At 36.0% G+C, this 18850-nt stretch overlaps 2 protein-coding genes and 1 long non-coding RNA gene across 3 annotated transcripts; all 3 read left to right on the top strand.

The window, feature by feature from the left end:
- The first annotated feature begins 5033 nt into the window (after window positions 1-5033).
- Window positions 5034-10647, top strand: LOC147480201 (F-box protein At5g49610-like). Its single transcript, XM_086580706.1, has 3 exons — window positions 5034-5215; window positions 6096-7284; window positions 10427-10647. Exons 2-3 carry the CDS (start codon window positions 6132-6134, stop codon window positions 10462-10464), a joined length of 1191 nt encoding a protein of 396 aa, XP_086436832.1. The 5' UTR covers window positions 5034-5215; window positions 6096-6131; the 3' UTR covers window positions 10465-10647.
- A 3772-nt stretch (window positions 10648-14419) lies between these two features.
- Window positions 14420-15171, top strand: LOC147480200 (cell division control protein 48 homolog A-like). Its single transcript, XM_086580895.1, has 2 exons — window positions 14420-14739; window positions 14823-15171. The coding sequence occupies exons 1-2, from the start codon at window positions 14554-14556 to the stop codon at window positions 15084-15086; spliced, it is 450 nt and encodes a 149-aa protein (XP_086437021.1). The 5' UTR covers window positions 14420-14553; the 3' UTR covers window positions 15087-15171.
- A 277-nt stretch (window positions 15172-15448) lies between these two features.
- LOC147480199 (uncharacterized) lies at window positions 15449-18058 on the top strand. Its single transcript, XR_015206356.1, has 3 exons — window positions 15449-15552; window positions 16153-16229; window positions 17974-18058. It is a non-coding gene; the product is annotated as an uncharacterized LOC147480199 (long non-coding RNA).
- Window positions 18059-18850: the final 792 nt, after the last annotated feature.

Genomic DNA, 18850 nt, shown 5'->3' with positions numbered 1-18850 from the left:
TAAAGCCAAAAAACCACATCACAAGACAAGGATAGTTACGAAAGGTCTAAATCCATAACATTTTTGGAACCCTTTTATACCACTTCACGATCCTTGGTTCCATTATAGTTGCCCAATCCCAAGCTTCGTCCATGCAAATGACTCCCACCCCAGAGCAAGTGGCGAATAGGACTATCATCTTCAAGCACGAGTTTCACAAAATGTGTGCCTCCTCCAATGTGGCCTATTGCCGCTTATCCGGACATGAGTTGGATCGGGAGCAGTTCCACAAAGGAAAGTATGACATACATTCTTTCTCTCAATGACGACAAGGACACACCTTTGAAAAGTATTAGCGGCTAAAAATCCTATTGAAGGAAGTTCAAACCATTCTTTGGGGTTCATCGTATATGGAACTACATACATCATAGATTTGTCTTGATCGCTTTTTCGTTCTTCTCCACCCATCATTGAAGTATAATCTGCCTCATGGGAAATCAACTCTGTCAACATAAGAGCCCTCCACGAATCCATACATCACCTCCATTAGACCCTAAGCATCGTGTAATCGCTTAAATCCACAATGTCCATTCGGTTCAACATCTTGCCAATCCAATGATGAAGTCTCAGATCAATGGATTTAAGTCACGTAGCCCATCATCCCATTTAGACCCAATTTCAGTAAATCTACAAACACTTGAATATGAGTTCTTCTTGGTTTTCTTTTGCATGGTACCAACTTCTTGGCTTTACTATTCTTGCTTTCTTGAGTTACAATTTGTTCCTCAACCGTTTGTGCATACTTTCGAAGTGAAGGCTCTCTCTTTGTGTCCCTTTTATCTTTACAAGTCTTCACACCAATTTTTATTCCGGTGGCCTACCCCTCACATTGGTGTTGACCGAGGCTCTTGCCCGAAAGTTGCCTTTGGATCACCTAGTTCTACACACTTTTCAGCATCAAAACCTTTTGTTCATCCGAGGCGCGGTGAAACTTCTTCCGAATCACATTGCAAGCTTCGGGATGAATATCAAAGGACCCACCCATTAGGAAGATCAATCGAGTGCTACTAAGGCTGTCTCCACCTAGTGTGTATCAAAGATAAGGGGATGCTTCCCCTACCAATTAGAACAATTTCACATAACTCATGCGCACAAGGAAGCCCATACATACTCTTGTAAACACAACGACAACGAATTTCATCTGTCCCGTCCCAACTCTAACGGACCTTATTAGCTCTTTTGCTATCAAATCCAATGCATCTCTAGAAATGTACCCTCTAAGTTGCACATATGTGTTTTGTTTGTAATGATGATCCCGGAGATTCAAGCTCCTTAAAAAGAACTTTCAATTTACGTCACTTGGTTTGTCGAGAGATTATTAATCAAATTAAAGTTTCGCGCGAAGTTACCATTATTGCTAGAACGCAAATGCCTCTTCAAAGAGGAATGCATACTTTCAATTCGATTCTTGCTTTCGAAGTACCAAAATGCATATGGAGATCTATCCAAGCCGAGACAAACCTTTCTTTGTACTTCCGAAGCCAATCGGTCTTCTATGTATTCCATAACACCATAATGATCTCCGTTACTCAAGTTTAAAACAACGTAGGTGTTCCAAGTACTCAACTTGATGCGACGAAATGTTATCACTGTTTCGAACATAAACATAAATTGTTCATACTCAAAAAATTTCTCAAATGTTTTTTTGGCCTTTGTCTCGATGTTCCTCCTGATGTGAACTCGACACAAGAAGTGTGCGACCGGGAAACACTATAGCTATCGCGATTCATAAGTGCCAACTCACAATCGGTCGTAATTATCTTTATAGAAGTAGCTTTGTAGTCCAGAATATCACGTAACCTCTTCAAAACCCATAGGTAAGAACCTTCTTTCTCAATCTCCAAATACCAAAAGCAATACTGAGAATGTCTTCATCGTGGATGTGAACCCAACAACTTCAAACAATGGCATCTTGAAGACATTCGCTTGTATGCGATGCAATCCATGACAATGACCTCGGAAAACACTTTGCCAAATGAATTGATTGGGGATGTGCAAACAACAAATCTCTACATTCACTTTGTTCTTTGGATTATCCCTATGAAACTCTGTGTACCCAAATTCTTCTAAATTTCTTAGAAATTCTTGCATTTGGTTTATTCCACTCAACCGAACCAACCGATTCTTGTGACGATAATTGTATAAAGTGCTTTTGTTTGACAAATTATTGTCATCTCTCTATTTCAAGAGGGGTAAAATTTCACGCGGTTTAACACCACTCAAAGACAAATCTGAACAATCAATTTTTCTTCACTTTTAACCTTCCTTCACCTAATGCACCTATAAAGATGCTTCCCAATAGTATGATTATGAGTTCCACACATAACACTTTCGGTATCCATCCACCTTCGTTTAAGTAATTCCCTTTCAACACAAATGGACATCCACATTTCTTCGGATTGGATTGCCTATATTCTTTGGTTTTTTGTTCAATATTTTCGGCTTTACGGATGGTCTAAATTTTCCACTCCTTTCGCAACTCAAGAAAACTCTAGGTCTTCAAGTCCCAATTATCGGACCTTGATATCACAACCACAACTCAAATCATCATACCAACCGCCGAACACCATCGGATCAACGAGTGGCGATCTTCTTCAAGACCAAGTAAACCCTTGATCTTAGATACTATTGACGAAAATTGTTTTTGCTAAGTTATTGATAAAATAAATAAAAATACAAGCTTTCAAATTACATTATTACCTCAATTGTTGTAAATGATTCGGTCATATCGGGATAGCTAATTTCAACATTGTTGTAAAGTTCATCATCGAATAATAATTTGATTGCAGTAGTGTTAAAAGCTGACTCCATGTCACTTTTAACACTAATCAAAGTTATCATTTTGATTTTGGCGGGAGAATTTATTTTGAACGTTGCTTCCAGCACATGAGTCCATTCTTAAAGTGAAAATTTTGTGGGAATAACAACAATTTTGTGGGTGACTCAAGACTAACCTAAGAGAACAACAGAGGGAGGGGGAGAAATTTCAGAGAGCATGAGTGGTAGGAGTGTTCATGGAGTAGTAAGTACGGTGAAGAGCTCATTTGAATTACAATGGGGTGTGGAGAGAGTTATTTAAGGTTATAATGGTCATATTAACAAAAAAAATGGGGTGTGGAGAGAGTTGAGAGTTATTTAAGGTTATAATGGTCATATTAACAAAAAATGGGGTGTGGAGAGAGCAGCACCAGTTTTTTTTGAATAAATTTGCCGTGTGTAGAGAGACAATCGGGGTGTGATGAGTATTACTCATAAGTTAATATTTCATAGAGTACAGAGTACGTGACCTACTACCCGGTATTGCATTGTAAAAAGCATGGATATATGTTATAAAAATGTCATATAGGATGTAGTATATCATACTTTATGGTATATCGTACTCATGTTCTATAAAACGAACAGAAAGTATATCATACTTTATGGATGGTACAATAAAACAATTGTTTAAGAGGATAGTATGTCAATAAGAGTTTTATACGTTTGGTAGTAGTATGTCATAAAAGCTACAATCATCGATATATATATGACTATATGTCATACTCAAATGTTATGTCACTTTTAATAAGCTATGTCAATAAGAGTTTTATCGTTGGGTCTCATAAAGCGTAGCAATCACAATTAGATATATGTCATACTTTCGAATATTATGTTACTTTTTATAATATATGCTAGTATGAGTTTTATACTGATTGGTAGTATGTCATAAGTTCTACAATCATCGATATATATGATACTATATGTCATACTCAAATGTTATGTGAATCGTTGATAGATATGACACTATATATGTCATACTTTCGAATGTTATGTCAGTTTTATAATATATTAGTTTTGTAGTATATCATAAGAATCACAGATAGATATAACACTATATTTGTCATACTAGAATGTTATGTTAACATATGACATATTCCTCTGCAAGTGCTCCAACCTTACGTTATGTTCATAGTCCGATTGTGGTATGAACAAAGAATGTTCATAGCTTCATGACTATGAACAATCATTGTTCATAGTCAATTGTGGTATGAACACTCATTGTTCATAGCTCAACACTCATTGTTCATAGCATTGAGTGTTCATAGCTACCTAACTATGAACAATCATCGCTCATAGCTACCGAACTATGAACAATCATTGTTCATAGTCGATTGTGGTATGAATAAAGAATATTCATAGCTCATGACTATGAACATTGATTGTTAAGTAAATGCGTGCGATATCTGAAACATACCGAAAGTAGAATTGTTCATAGTTCGGTAGCTATGAATAATGAGATGTTCATAGTCCCTTTCTCCCCACGCATTACAATCAAGAATTGGTTTCTTAATCTCATTCTTGTAATTAGTACTAATCGGGTAAGTCCTCATTATACGAGGAGGAACCAAAGTATATTCACAATAATTTTAGATCTTCCGACCTCCTAGGAGTTATGTCATATAATTTTAGATACTCAATCGATAGATATGACACTATATATGTCATACTTTCGAATGTTATGTCACATTTTATTATATATGTCAATTAGAGTTTTATAATGCGTTCGGTACCAACAATCATCACGATAGATATGACACTATATATGTCTTACTTTCGAATGTTATCTCACTTTTATATGACTGATAATGTTATCTCATATATGACACTATATATGTCATATTAGCACTCAAATCTCTATATATATCATACTCGAATGTTATGTACTTTTTGTTACTTTTTGGTTGGATTAACTTGTTGACCCGGAATAGTAGTTTATGTGACTTTTTTGTTGCATTGACTTGTTCACCCGGTTTGTTCCGGTTCTACCCTCGCAAATGTGTGGCTAGAAAACGCGCGCACCATTAGTTTCAGTACATCTCGCGCACGGTAGATTTAGCCTTAATAGAAATAGAAAAAAAAAAACATGTTGGTGTTTTTATCAAAAAATCGAGTTGTTTCACACATCTGCGATATATGTCGTTCCATTAGCCAGTATTGTATTGTAGCATTACTACCGACACCTATTTTGGCAGGACATGTGTTGGTTATAAAAAAGAAAGAGGAAACCGAGTTCAAATTTCACACCAAAATGTAAATCCGTTTTCCATTTAGAAACCCAAACAAAATTACTTTCCTTTTATTTATTTATTTTGTATGTATGATGATTCCGGAGTGCTGATATTCGGTTTCGTTCAATAAGGTTAGAATTACTTCCTCTGTTTATTTATTATTGGGTTTTCTTAGAATTAAACTTTAATTGAAAAAGATTAACTCTTTCGTGTTTTATTTTTTTAATTGGGAAAGTAAAAAAAATTATGGTTTCATTAGCTGAATTTTTCGATTTTTATTGGTTTGGATTAATCTGATAGGAGAAACAAGTAGTGGGGAAGTGTCTCTTAGTTCAAATTTGAGTGTAGAGGCTTTGTTTATGTTCGTTTCGTCGCTTTAAAACAGCTGGAACGAGTGCGTTCACGTTTTATTTCTTACAATGCTCCCTTGTATTTCACCTCTATCACCGTGTTAATGTAACAATCTAGTTTGGTGAATACAATTGGCGATCCATTCATTATCCTATAATAATTCGTCAATGCCATCGCCCCAATGGTTTTACAGTTTCATTTTTCAGGAACTTCTTCTTCATTTGGTGTGTTGCGGTCTACTAGTTAGTTAATTATTTATTAGTCTGGCCAAAGGTGTTGCTAAAAAATAATCTCCGTCAATGCTATCGTAATCCTGCTCTAGCTCCCACATACAAATCTCAGCACACTGCAGCTTCTTACGCTGTACGCTCTCTCTCTCAATAGTTCTAAGTAAGTCGTAAAATGAAATGCAACTTTTGACGAGGCTGGCATATCAAAATGAAGTATTTTTTTCATGGACACGATATGCATGGTAGCGAGATTGTGTCCTCATTATGTAAGCCCACTTTTTTCTAGGGATGTCACTGAGATTTGTCAACGTCACCTTCCACACACACATGCACACACAAATGGTTATAGTTTTGGTCTTGGATACATGTATTTTGGTATTATTGACTCATATTGGCTTTCACTGATAGGACTGTTTGAATGTATATGCAGGTACAGACTTCGTTCGTCTAAAGAGATCTTTCTTAGATGTTCACATTAAAGAAACATAAACCCACAATTTCTTCTTCATCCATTACTAGGATCACTGACTTAGATGACTATATATTGGCGGAGATCATAACCAAATTGCCTATAAAGCATATGATTGGTTGCCAATCTGTATCTAGGTTATGGCACAACGTGATTTCTAGTATATGTATTCCAAAGATAACATCATCTCCTGTGTACGGTTTGCTTTTCAACACTCTCGGGATTTTCTCTGACCTTCAAATCGAAAAAGGTCCTTGGAGTTTTGCTTGCATAAATTCTTTAGGTGAAAAGGTAGGATTGCCAAATGCCTCTTTGGTAGAATCTTGTCTTGGTAGAAGGTTACCTTTTGATCCTTCTCCAAATAGTTTCCTCGATTGTTGCAACGGAATGCTCCTCTTCTTTGATCGATCTTCTATGCAGTTTTATGTCTGTAACCCTTCCACTGAGCAGTATATTGCTATCCCTAATTCACCTCAAAGTCATGTCCCTTTGGATGGTGCTTTGTGCTTTGATCCTCACTTCAAAATTGTACATATATCAGGCTCATATCCAAGATTAAATATTTACTCTCAAGCTACTCGCAAGTGGTCGGTATATAATCTAAATTTGGATCCTTGTGTCACCAATTCCTTTTGGTCCCTGCGTTATGTTTTTTTAGATGGATTGCTCTATAAGCTATCCATGTCTGGACATTTGTTGATAATTGGTTTACAACAGATAGATTCTCGAGCAATCAAACTTCCGGATATCGTGGTAGCAGGTAATCTTATTGGGTGTTTAGGGGTGTCTCAGGGTATTCTCCATTATTCTTGGTCCGATAAACACTCAAATATGAGTGTTTGGATGCTCGTTCAGAGAGGTGACACCAAAGAATGGGTCGTGAAGCACACTATCTCCCTCGACTACTGCTACGAACATCCATCATTGGCATTTGATTCGCCGTGGTTTTCAGTCTTTGCATTTCATCCAACTTCAGATATTCTTTTTGCTGGTAGCCTTGGGGAGTTATTTTGTTACGATCCGAGCACGAAGAGATTGGAGATAATTTGTAGAGTAAGGGAAGACATTGTCATCAGCAGCGGCCAGTCTTTTGTTTTTCCTTTCTCAGTCAACCTGACTCCTCTATGTGCACCCCTAAAAGAAATAGCTGGTGAGCCAACACATGCTTTAACCTTTACTTTTCTTTGAACCTAGTCCTTGCTTTCTTACTTAACATGCTTCAAATTCTTTTTCTTAACTATGTTGGTTTGTAGTATGTGCAATAGAATATATATATATATATATATATATATATATATATATATATATATATATATATATATATATATATATCTGAAAGAGTTACATTTACCATCTTGTTTATACTACACCCTTACAAGATGAGCTAAGTGCTAATAGTTTGTGGATATGATCTACTAACCATATATATATCCAACACATGTTTTAACCTTTACTTTTCTTTGAATCTAGTCCTTGCTTTCTTACTTAACATGCTTCAGTCGAGTGTTGGTTTGTAGTATGTGCAATCAAATGTATATATATGGGGGGAGGGATAGAGCCACTCCCGAGCCACTCCATCAACTTACAAATTGAATTAAGACCCCATTTTTGTGGATATGGTCTTCTCACAATGGATAGCATGCCCACAAAATTTCATCCTATTTGGATATGTCCAATCTTGCGAAAACTAGTGTTCAATTTTGAACATTTATCTAACGGTTCAGAATTTTTCGATCTTATAATAACATTTGATTAGGTTAGATATATTTGAATGAGTCGAAATTTGGTGGGCATGTTATTCATAGTGGGGAGATCATATTTACAAAATATCAGGCCTTAATTCAACTTGTAGATGAGATATAGCTTTGTACGTTTTGGGAGTGGCTCTAATGGGAGTGACTCTATCTCTCCCCTATATATATAGTTAGTAGATCATATCCACAAACTATTAGCACTTAGCTCTAATGGGAGTGGCTCTATCCCTACAAGATGAGCTAAGTGCTAATAGTTTGTGGATATGATCTACTAACCATATATATATATACATTCCGAATCTTAAAAGTACATATTTATTTTAAGTAAAACTTTACCTAGAAAATGAATTCAAACCCAAATTTTTGTGCATATCATCCACTCACCATAAAGACCATCTCCACAAAATTTTAGTTCATTTGGAAACTTCTAACCTAGATAAAAATTGTTGTCATATTTATAAAGAAATCTAACGAAATCTATCGGTCTAGAAAATAGTGTTTTTGCAATAATTTTTTTCCTAGGTTAGAGATTTCCAAATGAGTTGAAATTTTATAGAGATGATGTTTATGGTGAGTAGATCATAGCCACAAAAAATTTGGTTTGAATTCATTTTTTATGTGAAGTTTTACTTACGCACTTATTTAATATATATATATATATAGTCTGGATTTTAGAAATATATATTTATTTTAACTTAAAATAAGTATATATTTCTAAAATCCAGACTATATATATATATATTATGGACATCTAACTCAAAACCAATTGGTTATGAGTTAACAGGCCTAGGAATTTATATACTTTGATAGCTTTATGGAATGTGGGACTAAACATCTCAACACGCCCCTCACGTGTGGCGTTACTTGAGCCTCACACGTGAACAAACATATTTGGGTCACGTGTGGAGTAAACAACAAGCCCTTTGGGCCAAACTAAATAGCCCGTTTGACACCATATTAAATCTGGAAGTTTCAATCAAACCCAATTTGTTATGAGTGGAGAGTCCCAGGAACTTATACACTGTTATGCAAAATTTTACATATCCCATGGGGAACTAAACATCTAAACAGTTTTATTATCATGTGTATTGTGTTGTAAAGTTTCAATTTAATTTGTCTAAACTACGTAGTTGGTATATATGGGTAGTGATTTGTTGTCTCACCAAGAGTCCAAGAATGCCATCCAGTGGACTGAGTTAATATAATCATATCTGGACCTAACAAATAATTTAGACCCTTGATTCCTTTAAGGCTTTAACTTGTGGATGGTTGAATATTTTTCGCTAATGACATCATTCCTAAAACCATCTTCATCGCTACCAAACTTCTTAATTCAGTTAGAAACCAAAAACTTGTCACCTCTTTGGTACGTGCTTGAACCTTATGGTCATAGTAAGTAAAATGAGCACCTTCCAAAGACTGACATCCATAAAACCAAAATTACTAGCAAATTACTTGTAAGAACTCATGTTTCTATTTAGACGGCCACTTCCTCGATTTTCACCAATGTGTCTGGTACTCTGGTGGCGTTAAAATCCCCGCCTATGCATGAGGGATGATTGTAGTAGCCTCAACCATCTTCCAATTCGACCACAGTTGTTCTTTATCACCACCAGCAACACACTGATATACATTTGTAAAACCAACTTATAACCATATCCAAAGGAACACGCGAAACAGAAAATTGAAGGCACTTGTAAGAGATTCTTCAGTTTCCAACCTATCAGTATCCCATACTACAGTCTGCCCAGCTAACCTACACACACCTGACTTCTAACTCGTTTGTAAGTACAATTTTACTGATTTCTGGATCTAAACTAATTTTGCTTCAAATTTTGGAATTTTATCTTGGGGGGAGGGGGTGGGTGGGGTCACTGGAGTAATGAATGTCATTCTCCTATGTAAATATGGTTGAGTTTTGAATATTTTTGGTCCACTTGGAACTCTGGCAAGGTGGCATTAAAGTCAGTATTTCTACATTATTTTTTTTTTTTGATTGGTAAGTCTGTTTTAAATGAGATCAGTAACTCTTTGATGTTGGCGGGGTTCGAGGCCCAGGCCTCTGGTATCATCACCCAAAGATTTTACCGACTTTGCTAGTCGGCACCTGCGGTATTTCTACTTTGAAGTGGTGGGTTCTAATTTTGAGGATCTGACAAACTTTTGCTTTACAAAGTGCATATGTCCCGAGTTGGTATATCTTTCCATGAACTGGGAAGTTGTATATATTTTGGGTACCTTATGTTTTTGATGGACGGATTGGACGTCCAAGTCCTAATAACGGAAAGTGGTCATCTGTATGCAGACTCATCCTAGTTGGAGCAATATGGCTAAATTGTTTTCGGCTTATATAATAGGCCTTATCTACTTGGTCAGTTGGGTAAATAATAAGAAAAGGAGAAGACAAACAATGATATGAATTGAATTTTCACCTATGATTGATAGTCAGTTGGCCATTCTTTTTATCAATTCCTTTTACAATTTTATTAGCCAACTAAACTGTTAATTTACTTATGTTTCTTATAATTCTTCGTGCAGGGAAGGAAGAGATACATAAGAAGTTGCGATTTGATTGACTCTGAGGAATTTTCAGTGGGCGGCTATATTTGTTCCATTACAGTATTTTGTTATTGCGCCAGTTGTAATAGCATTGTTGTTTGTTTTGGTTCGTAAAACCCATGGGCTCTGCGAAAATCACTTTTGAACTGTCAGATATTTATATTATCAATATATCTATATCTATAAATCACTTTTCTCTATATTAAAGCAGACTACATCTGATGTGGACAGTGGTTGTCTTAGGTGACACTCTCCTACAAGAAAATGATGACTACGTGTTTCTGTTTTCTTAGTGGAAAAACTCAATTATTAAAACCCTCTCAAACCCTTCGCCAATTTACCCAAAAAAAAACCTTTGCATTTTTTAAAACTTCTCAAACACCAAAAGAATCTCTAGGTCACTCTGTTTTTCATGAATACGATCTCTTATTCAGCAAAGTAAGAAAACTTCAATGAACAATACCTCAACGGGCTGGGGTGAGATGCCATTGCTAACTAATAAATAATTTCTACTGTTGTATTGTTTGTATATTTTAGCGAACTCGAATCAAACACCACTGAGAATTAAGACTTGTTCTATCGAGGAGTTTGGCACAAAGGTACCACCTCTTTATTTTCTTTTTACTACGTTGTTTCTTAATTTTAGTATCTTATCATGCGTTTGTTGTCAAGATTTTGATTCGATTATCAATTACTTAGTTATATTTCCTTCTCCATCCAAGTATCATGAATATATAGTTGGTTAGATCCACTACGTGGAATATGTTCTAACGTATATGACCTACATACAGTTGGTAATCTCCATTAACAAATTTCCAATTCACACCCGTTAGCTCCGTTCCTTTTGAAGTCCAATTTCTAAGTCCAAACAATATTGGACTTTGAAACTTCACTACAATAAACTCCAAAAACTTTATCCATACCTTCTCTTTCCTAGCATGAAACTATTGATGAAGGATTTTTTCTACAGTTGCTAAACATTCTACTGGAAAAATTAACGATTTTGTAACTGATGAATGACTATAACAATCTAGATTCTGTGTTCGGGTATCATCGAACAACGAGCTGTTTCCCAGGGGAACACAAATCAACTCAAAGCAAAATGGTATTTTGGGGGGGGGGGGGTAAAGACTAGTTTTTTTTTTTTTTTTTTTTTTTACTTGATACTTCCATTGGATGTCCTTGGGCATAGTGCACTGCACTTAGCTTACACTGTCACACCGACTTCACATATTACACTCGGAAAATCTTTTGCAAAGTGATCATTGGACTTAGCTCTAGAGTGGCCAAGTGTAACTCATGTTGCGAATCCCATAATTGTTATACCACATTAACAGATGATAATAGTTTGTATAAATATAATATAAGACTTGGATTGTAGATAGATGAGAACGGATCAATATAATGTTGTCTTCTTCTTAAACCACCAAACTTATTACCCCTGTTTTTTGAGAACATATGCACAAGGAAGAAGTCTATCGTTGCTGGATAAACACACAAATGGAAATATGTTAATATTTTGGGAACATCTTTCTTCTATAAAGGGTTGACAATTGACATTGCCATGTTTGATATTCTTTAGTATGATGGTTGTCCTAGGATCTTCTAACCAACATTGGTTTACTCTGCTATGGCTGTCGTTGAATGTTTTGGCATAATTGTTCTTAGACCTTTACTAGATTGGAATCTATCAAGTATGATATCCTTCTCTTTATCAATGCTAAGCTTGCTATCAACCCCGATCATCGTTCTGCCTTTGCGTGTCTTGGGCAATCCGCTTCTTTGCCATTGAGAAAACTACCGCTGAAAAAGGTAGTCTAGAGTCTAGACCAGCAGCGAAAGCTTTGACATGTACACGTAACTGGAGTTCCGCGAGTGTGAACTGTTAGTTTGACACTTGGAAGGAATATGGGAATGTGGATTGAAACGAATTCTGGAGTTCTAGAGATGATAGGTTCTTATATTGTCCATACTCTCAATGAGGACCTTTTATGAATATGGATATGGACAATTTGGGAAGAGAGGGGCAGCCTGTAGTGTAGCTTTGTGGTGTATGTATGTTGGGAAGTTACTCATCCATTGGAGGAGGAGGTTAGCATCTTTATATATATAATAGCAGTCCCTTTTCCTGGTCTCTGAGGGTGTCCACATCAGCAAATTTTAAGTACCCTATTTTACTCACGAGAAATCAGGAGAGGGATTACGTAAACAATGGAGAAAAAAACTCCATGGAAACCCGCCTAAAAAACCCACGACTGTTAGTTCCCAAAAAAAAAAGCAAACAATCCTTGAGATTCTCTGTTCCGCCTTCTTTTTTCTCATCACCCACTATTCATTCTTCTAAACTCCCTCACATTCTTTCACAATCTAGCCTTTCTTCAACTCCACCACCTCAAAAGTTTAAACAACATTCAAAACTGTCTACTACTTATGATACTACACCTTCACAATCTTCTTCAGCTTGGAACTGGGAAAATTTCTACCCACCTTCACCACCAGATTCTGAATTCTTCCAACGACCCAATAAGAATGAAACTCATCATTCAAAACAAGCCCATCATCATTTGGACGAAGAACAACGAGAAGAAGTACATTGTAGTGAATGGGATGATCATTATAGTAGTACTACTTCATCATATACTGAAGAAACAGGGAATGATGATGAGGATGAGGATGGGGATAGAGAGTCGAGGCCGGAGAAGTTTGATGAAAGTGGGCCATCTGTTAGTTGGAATGCTGGGAGTGAAGTGACTGATAATGATATGAAGATGGTTGTAAGACATAGAGATCTAGCTGAAATTGCTGCTGCTATTAAAGAGTATTTTGATAAAGCTGCTTCTGCTAGTGAATCTATTTGTGATTTACTTGAAACGGGGTGTGCTTAGCTTGATCAAAGTTTTCGACAGTTAAAGAGTAAGATAATTTTAGTTTAAATTTTTAATTAGTCCAAATTTTTAGTTAATTTTTATTTGTTATTTTGGTTTGGGCAGAAACTATTTATCATTCAAGTAGTGTGTTGAGTTATTTGAGTTCAAGTTGGACATCAAAGCCACCATTGGCAATTAAGTATCGGCTCGACGCAGCGTCGATTGATGAATCAGGAGGGTTAAAGAGTCACTGTTCAACACTGGAAAGGCTTTTAGCTTGGGAGAAGAAGCTTTATGAGGAAGTGAAGGTAATCAATTATTATTATTTTTATGACTTATCTTTTTGGTGTATCGGCAGAAAAAAAAAAAAAAAAAAAGGACGGTGAGTATCGGGCCTTTGGAGATCACTGCGGGTGGTGCTAGATTGCAAAGGAAATATGAAATTACTCCAATTCCATCAGGAAAGAATAGAAGGGGCATTAGTCTTGGGCCATCGGAGATCGCTTCTGGTGTGAGATCACAGAGGGGAAAGTAGGAAGTGACGCCAACTCAACCGGTGAAGAACTGAAGCGGTATTAGTCTTGGCCCATCAGAGATCATTGCTGGTACAAGATCCCAGCAGAGAGCTCATCGAGGGTGTCCACTAATAGCAGTCCCTTTTAGAGCTCATTAAGGGTGTCCACGTCGATAGGGGGATTACGAGAAATCAGGAGAGAAAAATCGAGTTTTACATTAAACACCTAAACCCAAAAAAAAAAACAATTCGGTCGCCATAAAATAACCTTTCTTCCCCGTTCAAAACCTTCGTCACTTCTACCAAAAAAGAAAGAAAGGGGGTTTGAATGATCGGTTCTTCTCGAACACGTCAAAAGAAACCCGTGCAAAAACCTAAAAAACCCATCATCAAACCCCAAATATTCATCCCCAGCTTTTTAAGTCAATCGGTGCCAAGCCCCCGAAGGGTATTTTACTTTATGGCCCACCAGGTTCTGGAAAGACATTGATTGCTAGAGCTGTTGCAAATGAAATTGGTGCCTTCTTTTTTTTTGCATCAATGGCCCTGAGATTATGTCCAAGTTGGCTGGAGAGAGTGAGAGTAATCTGAGAAAGGCATTCGAGGAAGCTGAGAAGAATGCACCATCAATAATTTTCATTGATGAGATAGACTAAATAGCTCCCAAAAGAGAGAAGACAAATGGAGAAGTTGAAAGGAGGATTGTTTCTCAGCTGTTGACGCTTATGGATGGATTAAAATCCCGAGCACATGTTATTGTTATGGGTGCGACTAATCGACCAAACAACATTGATCCTGCATTGAGAAGGTTTGGGAGGTTTGATAGGGAAATTGATATTGGTGTTCCAGATGAAATTGGACGTCTGGAGGTTCTCCGCATTCACACAAAGAACATGAAGCTCTCTAAGGACGTAAGTCAGCCACCTAGCTTTCGTTCTCTGCTAGATACTATACACTTTACTGTTTAGTTAATTTCATTTTCCTCAACAAACAGGTTGATTTAGAAAGGATTTCAAAGGATACTCATGGGTATGTCGGGGCAGATCTCGCTGCTCTTTGCACTGAATCTGCACTTCAATGCATTAGAGAAAAGATGGATGTGATTGACTTGGAAGATGATTCAATTGATGCTGAAATTCTCAACTCCATGGCTGTGACGAATGAACACTTCAAGACAACCCTTGGGACAAGCAATCCCTCTGCTTTGCGTGAAACAGTAATTTCATATTTGTTCTTTATATATATAAAGAGTTCCTAATACATTTTTTTTCCCACTGAATTTGGCAGTTGTATAACTTCACAGTTAGCAATTTAATAAGGTTGCCATATTTTACCATTTTGGTTTTATTGATAGGACTCGCTGCTCTTTGCACTGAATCTGCACTTCAATGTATTATAGAAAAGATGGATGTGATTCACTTGGAAGATGATTCAATTGATGCTGAAATTCTCAACTCCATGGCTGTTATGAATGAACACTTCAAGACAACCCTTGGGACAAGCAATCCCTCTGCTTTGCGTGAAACAGTAATTTAATATTTTTTCTTTATATATAGAAAGAGTGCCCAATATATTTTTTTTCCCACTGAATTTGGTAGTTGTATAACTTCACAGTCAACAATTTAATAAGGTTGATGACATATTTTACCATTTTGGTTTCTCTGACAAGATGGCATTGGCATATGAACCCTAAGCACCTTACAGCCTAAGAGATTGGATCCAAGGTATGTTTTTTGGTTATTTCTTTGCTATAAAAGGATATCTATTATAGACGAGTTGCGGCATTATTATGTCAGATATTAACTGCAATACCAACAATCAAAGTATCCTTGGGAAGCTATGGATTTATGTTGTTGTGGTTAGCTCAGTGAATTTGAGTTGTTGGTTAAGGAAGCTATTTAAATATTCGAGTTAGAAAAAACACAGATAGATGAAGTTATTTTTTTTTCTTGGGTATTTTTTAAAATTTAGTATAGGTATATGGAATGGATTTTCACATGACCTCTTAATAAAAAGTCTGTCTCCGCCATGTTTGAGTGTTTAAAAAGCTCCCATAAATGTAGGCTGATCGACTACTTTCCATGGCCAATTGTAACTGATACTTCCACTACGAACATAACAATAAAAGCTTTTAAGTTAAACTTTTTTTTTTCGGTGCTTCACTAATGACACTCTCTCTAAAGTAGTTGATCATCCATGTATGGCTAATGGCCCTAATTATTATATCACATTGTTCTTTTATCATATATTGTGGTTCTATGCGATCCTTTGCTGTAAATTTCAATTTTTACTTATTAATTTGACTCTTTGTGTGTTTCTATCAGTTTTTGTTTTATCGGAGATTCAATTCGGCACCAAATGCTTTTTCGCGAGATTATCACCACTTGATTGTCGCGAAAAGGTGTGTTATGGTTAGCTTCAACTTTCTTAACTCCAATGGAATTGCTTCCTCATTGTTTGTGGAATTGAGAATTTAATGTTAACAACCTATTGTGTTGATCTCTTTTTAATACTATGCTTAAGCCAAGAGCTTCCTCAAGACATGCATCACTCAATAAGGTGCACTTATCATAACCTAACCCTATCTATCAAGTAAGCTAAAGTCCATTTCCTCAACATAATACATTCAGGAGCAATGTCAAAAATCCCCAAGTACCCAACCACGACAGTGGACAAACGGGAAATAATAACCCCGAGTAGACACCTACTTAATGCTTCATATATGTATTACAAAAATAAATCATTGTTATTTTCACAATTATTACTTCATTGTCAATTAGAAGAAACCAACAACTAAGTCAATACTATTGTCTTATTCTTGGAGTTTGCAAGAAAATATAGCCACTTCCACTGCAAAGTCTGCTCGCCTATTACTTTCTTTTCTATAAGAAAATCAAAATATAGACAGAGATGTATGTTCGCTTCTCCGTAATGACTATATAAGATATATTACCACTTACCATACATTGATGTATATTTTCAAATGCTTTAAGAATATGCATTTGATAGGACGTCAGCTAAAAAACACTCCAAAAGCTAATGTGTTTAGTCATCAGTTTGTTTAGTCTTTATGTATATACACTCTAGATCAATGTTTGGTCTTATTATTTGTGTTTAATCATCAGTTTGTTTGGTATCAATGATGTTCAATTGAAAAGTTCTTCACATGGATTATTAATCCATTATACTTGGGGGTGATTAACTTTAATTTTTCTCTGTCCCAATTATATATATTCCACGCGTTGTCTTCTTAATTAGCCTATTCAGTTGGACGTTCTTATTTTTTTTTATTGATTGAGATACACACCTAATCTTTAGCTAATATTATTTATTAGGAAGTGAGACGCTTGCTCAACGAACTAAACTCTAGAAAACCACTTGAATCAGTTGGTCTCTATGATTCTGCAATCATCTATTTTCAAATTATGGCTCTGACATGCAAGTAAACTGTGACTCTAAAGTACTTCCATTTGTAGCTTAAAGTAGCTTTTGTGCCGCATATGATAAAGTAGATGGTAACACACACATGGTCCAGTTATAGCTTAACCACATTAATGATATTATAAAGTATCATGTTAGGGCTCAGATCTTTATGAAATTCGGGTAAAAAGAGGTGTCTCACGGGTAAGAAAGTTGTAATTTTTCTGTGTAGTTGCTCCAGCATTAGTCTTATAGAGGTGTATTTTTTCTAGAATCAATAGAGAAATGATAAAAGAGGCTAATAAAAGAGGATAGTATAAGAAAGTATCCTGTTAGAAACTCAAATCAAGCGTGGAATCAACCTCCATTAGGTATAATTCAACGACTTTTTATATTACCTTAGTAAAAATTAAGGAATAGCATGCTTGAAAGAAGTGCTAAAAATTATAAGCTATGGGGTCTAGCAGTGGGTACATGAAGAAAAAGAAGAGGTAGTAAACCCATCTCTCTCTCTCACGTTAGTAGTGGGCACTTCATGTGATTTGTAGCTATTCCGTTGTTGTTAAGGTCCTCTACCATATTTTTAGGGGTATAAAAACAACTCATTAATAATAGGCTAGCATGGTTGAAATGCACCAAATATTGATAGTTTGGTATAGGAGAAAATGTGTACTTTAGCTATTCGTCCTAATTATTTACATTTTTTTTCCCTTAATTTTGGACAGGTCCTCCTACCTTGGAGTTAATGTACGACAATGATGGGGGTTTGCATTTAATTTGAGTGGTTGCTTTGGATCACTTCATTCAGGTATGTCGGATAAAATTAATGGAAGTCGTACTTGAGCTTATAATTAATTTGTCTGTAGGATGCCCACGAATGGAAAATAGCTTAGATTTCCATTAGTTACCAAAATAAAATAGTTCAGATTGCCATTGCTTTTTTATTTTTCTTCGTATAGTACACCATGTATCTTATAATATTGGTTGGAAGAGGAAAGTAGGAAGAAAATGGTCTATTCCAGTTGAGTACAAGTTCTTGATGGTGGTAGACCTTATCTCTGAATAATGTGATTGCATTAGTCTCTAAAGCTTGGTTCTAACTATCACGATCCCTCCAATTTAATTAGCCAAATATACGTACGTTGTGATTGAATTTTGTTGTTTAAGTTATTTTTTTTTTCAATTACCAATTGAATCATGTGCTTAGCTGTGACACATTTATTAAAAGGAGTAAAAGAAAACCCTTTTGTAGCTAATCTTATTGGGAAAAATTGTAAGGCTCAACATGAGGGTAGAAAACGGTACAATGGTAACTTGGTCATGGGGATCTACAGTTACACCCGCAATATATGATCAGCCATGCAATTGTTATTCATAATGAGAATGAACATTTGCCTAGAAAACAGTTTGGCATTGTTTCTTCTTAAAAAAATTGAAATGCCAAACTCAAATCACAAGTGATAAGTGATAAGTTCCCACAAGTGATAAGTACTTTGTTTCCTTTACTGTAGATACGAAGAAATCGATCTGAACATATCACCGTCTTTCATCTAGAAGGGTCGGCTGTGATTGTGGTTTGCTTCTATGAGGAATTTGTTTCTA

This window comes from Coptis chinensis, chromosome 8, assembly GCF_015680905.1.
Source record: "Coptis chinensis isolate HL-2020 chromosome 8, ASM1568090v1, whole genome shotgun sequence".
Taxonomy (NCBI): Eukaryota; Viridiplantae; Streptophyta; class Magnoliopsida; order Ranunculales; family Ranunculaceae; genus Coptis; species Coptis chinensis.
This window is presented reverse-complemented; position numbering and strand designations above follow the sequence as displayed.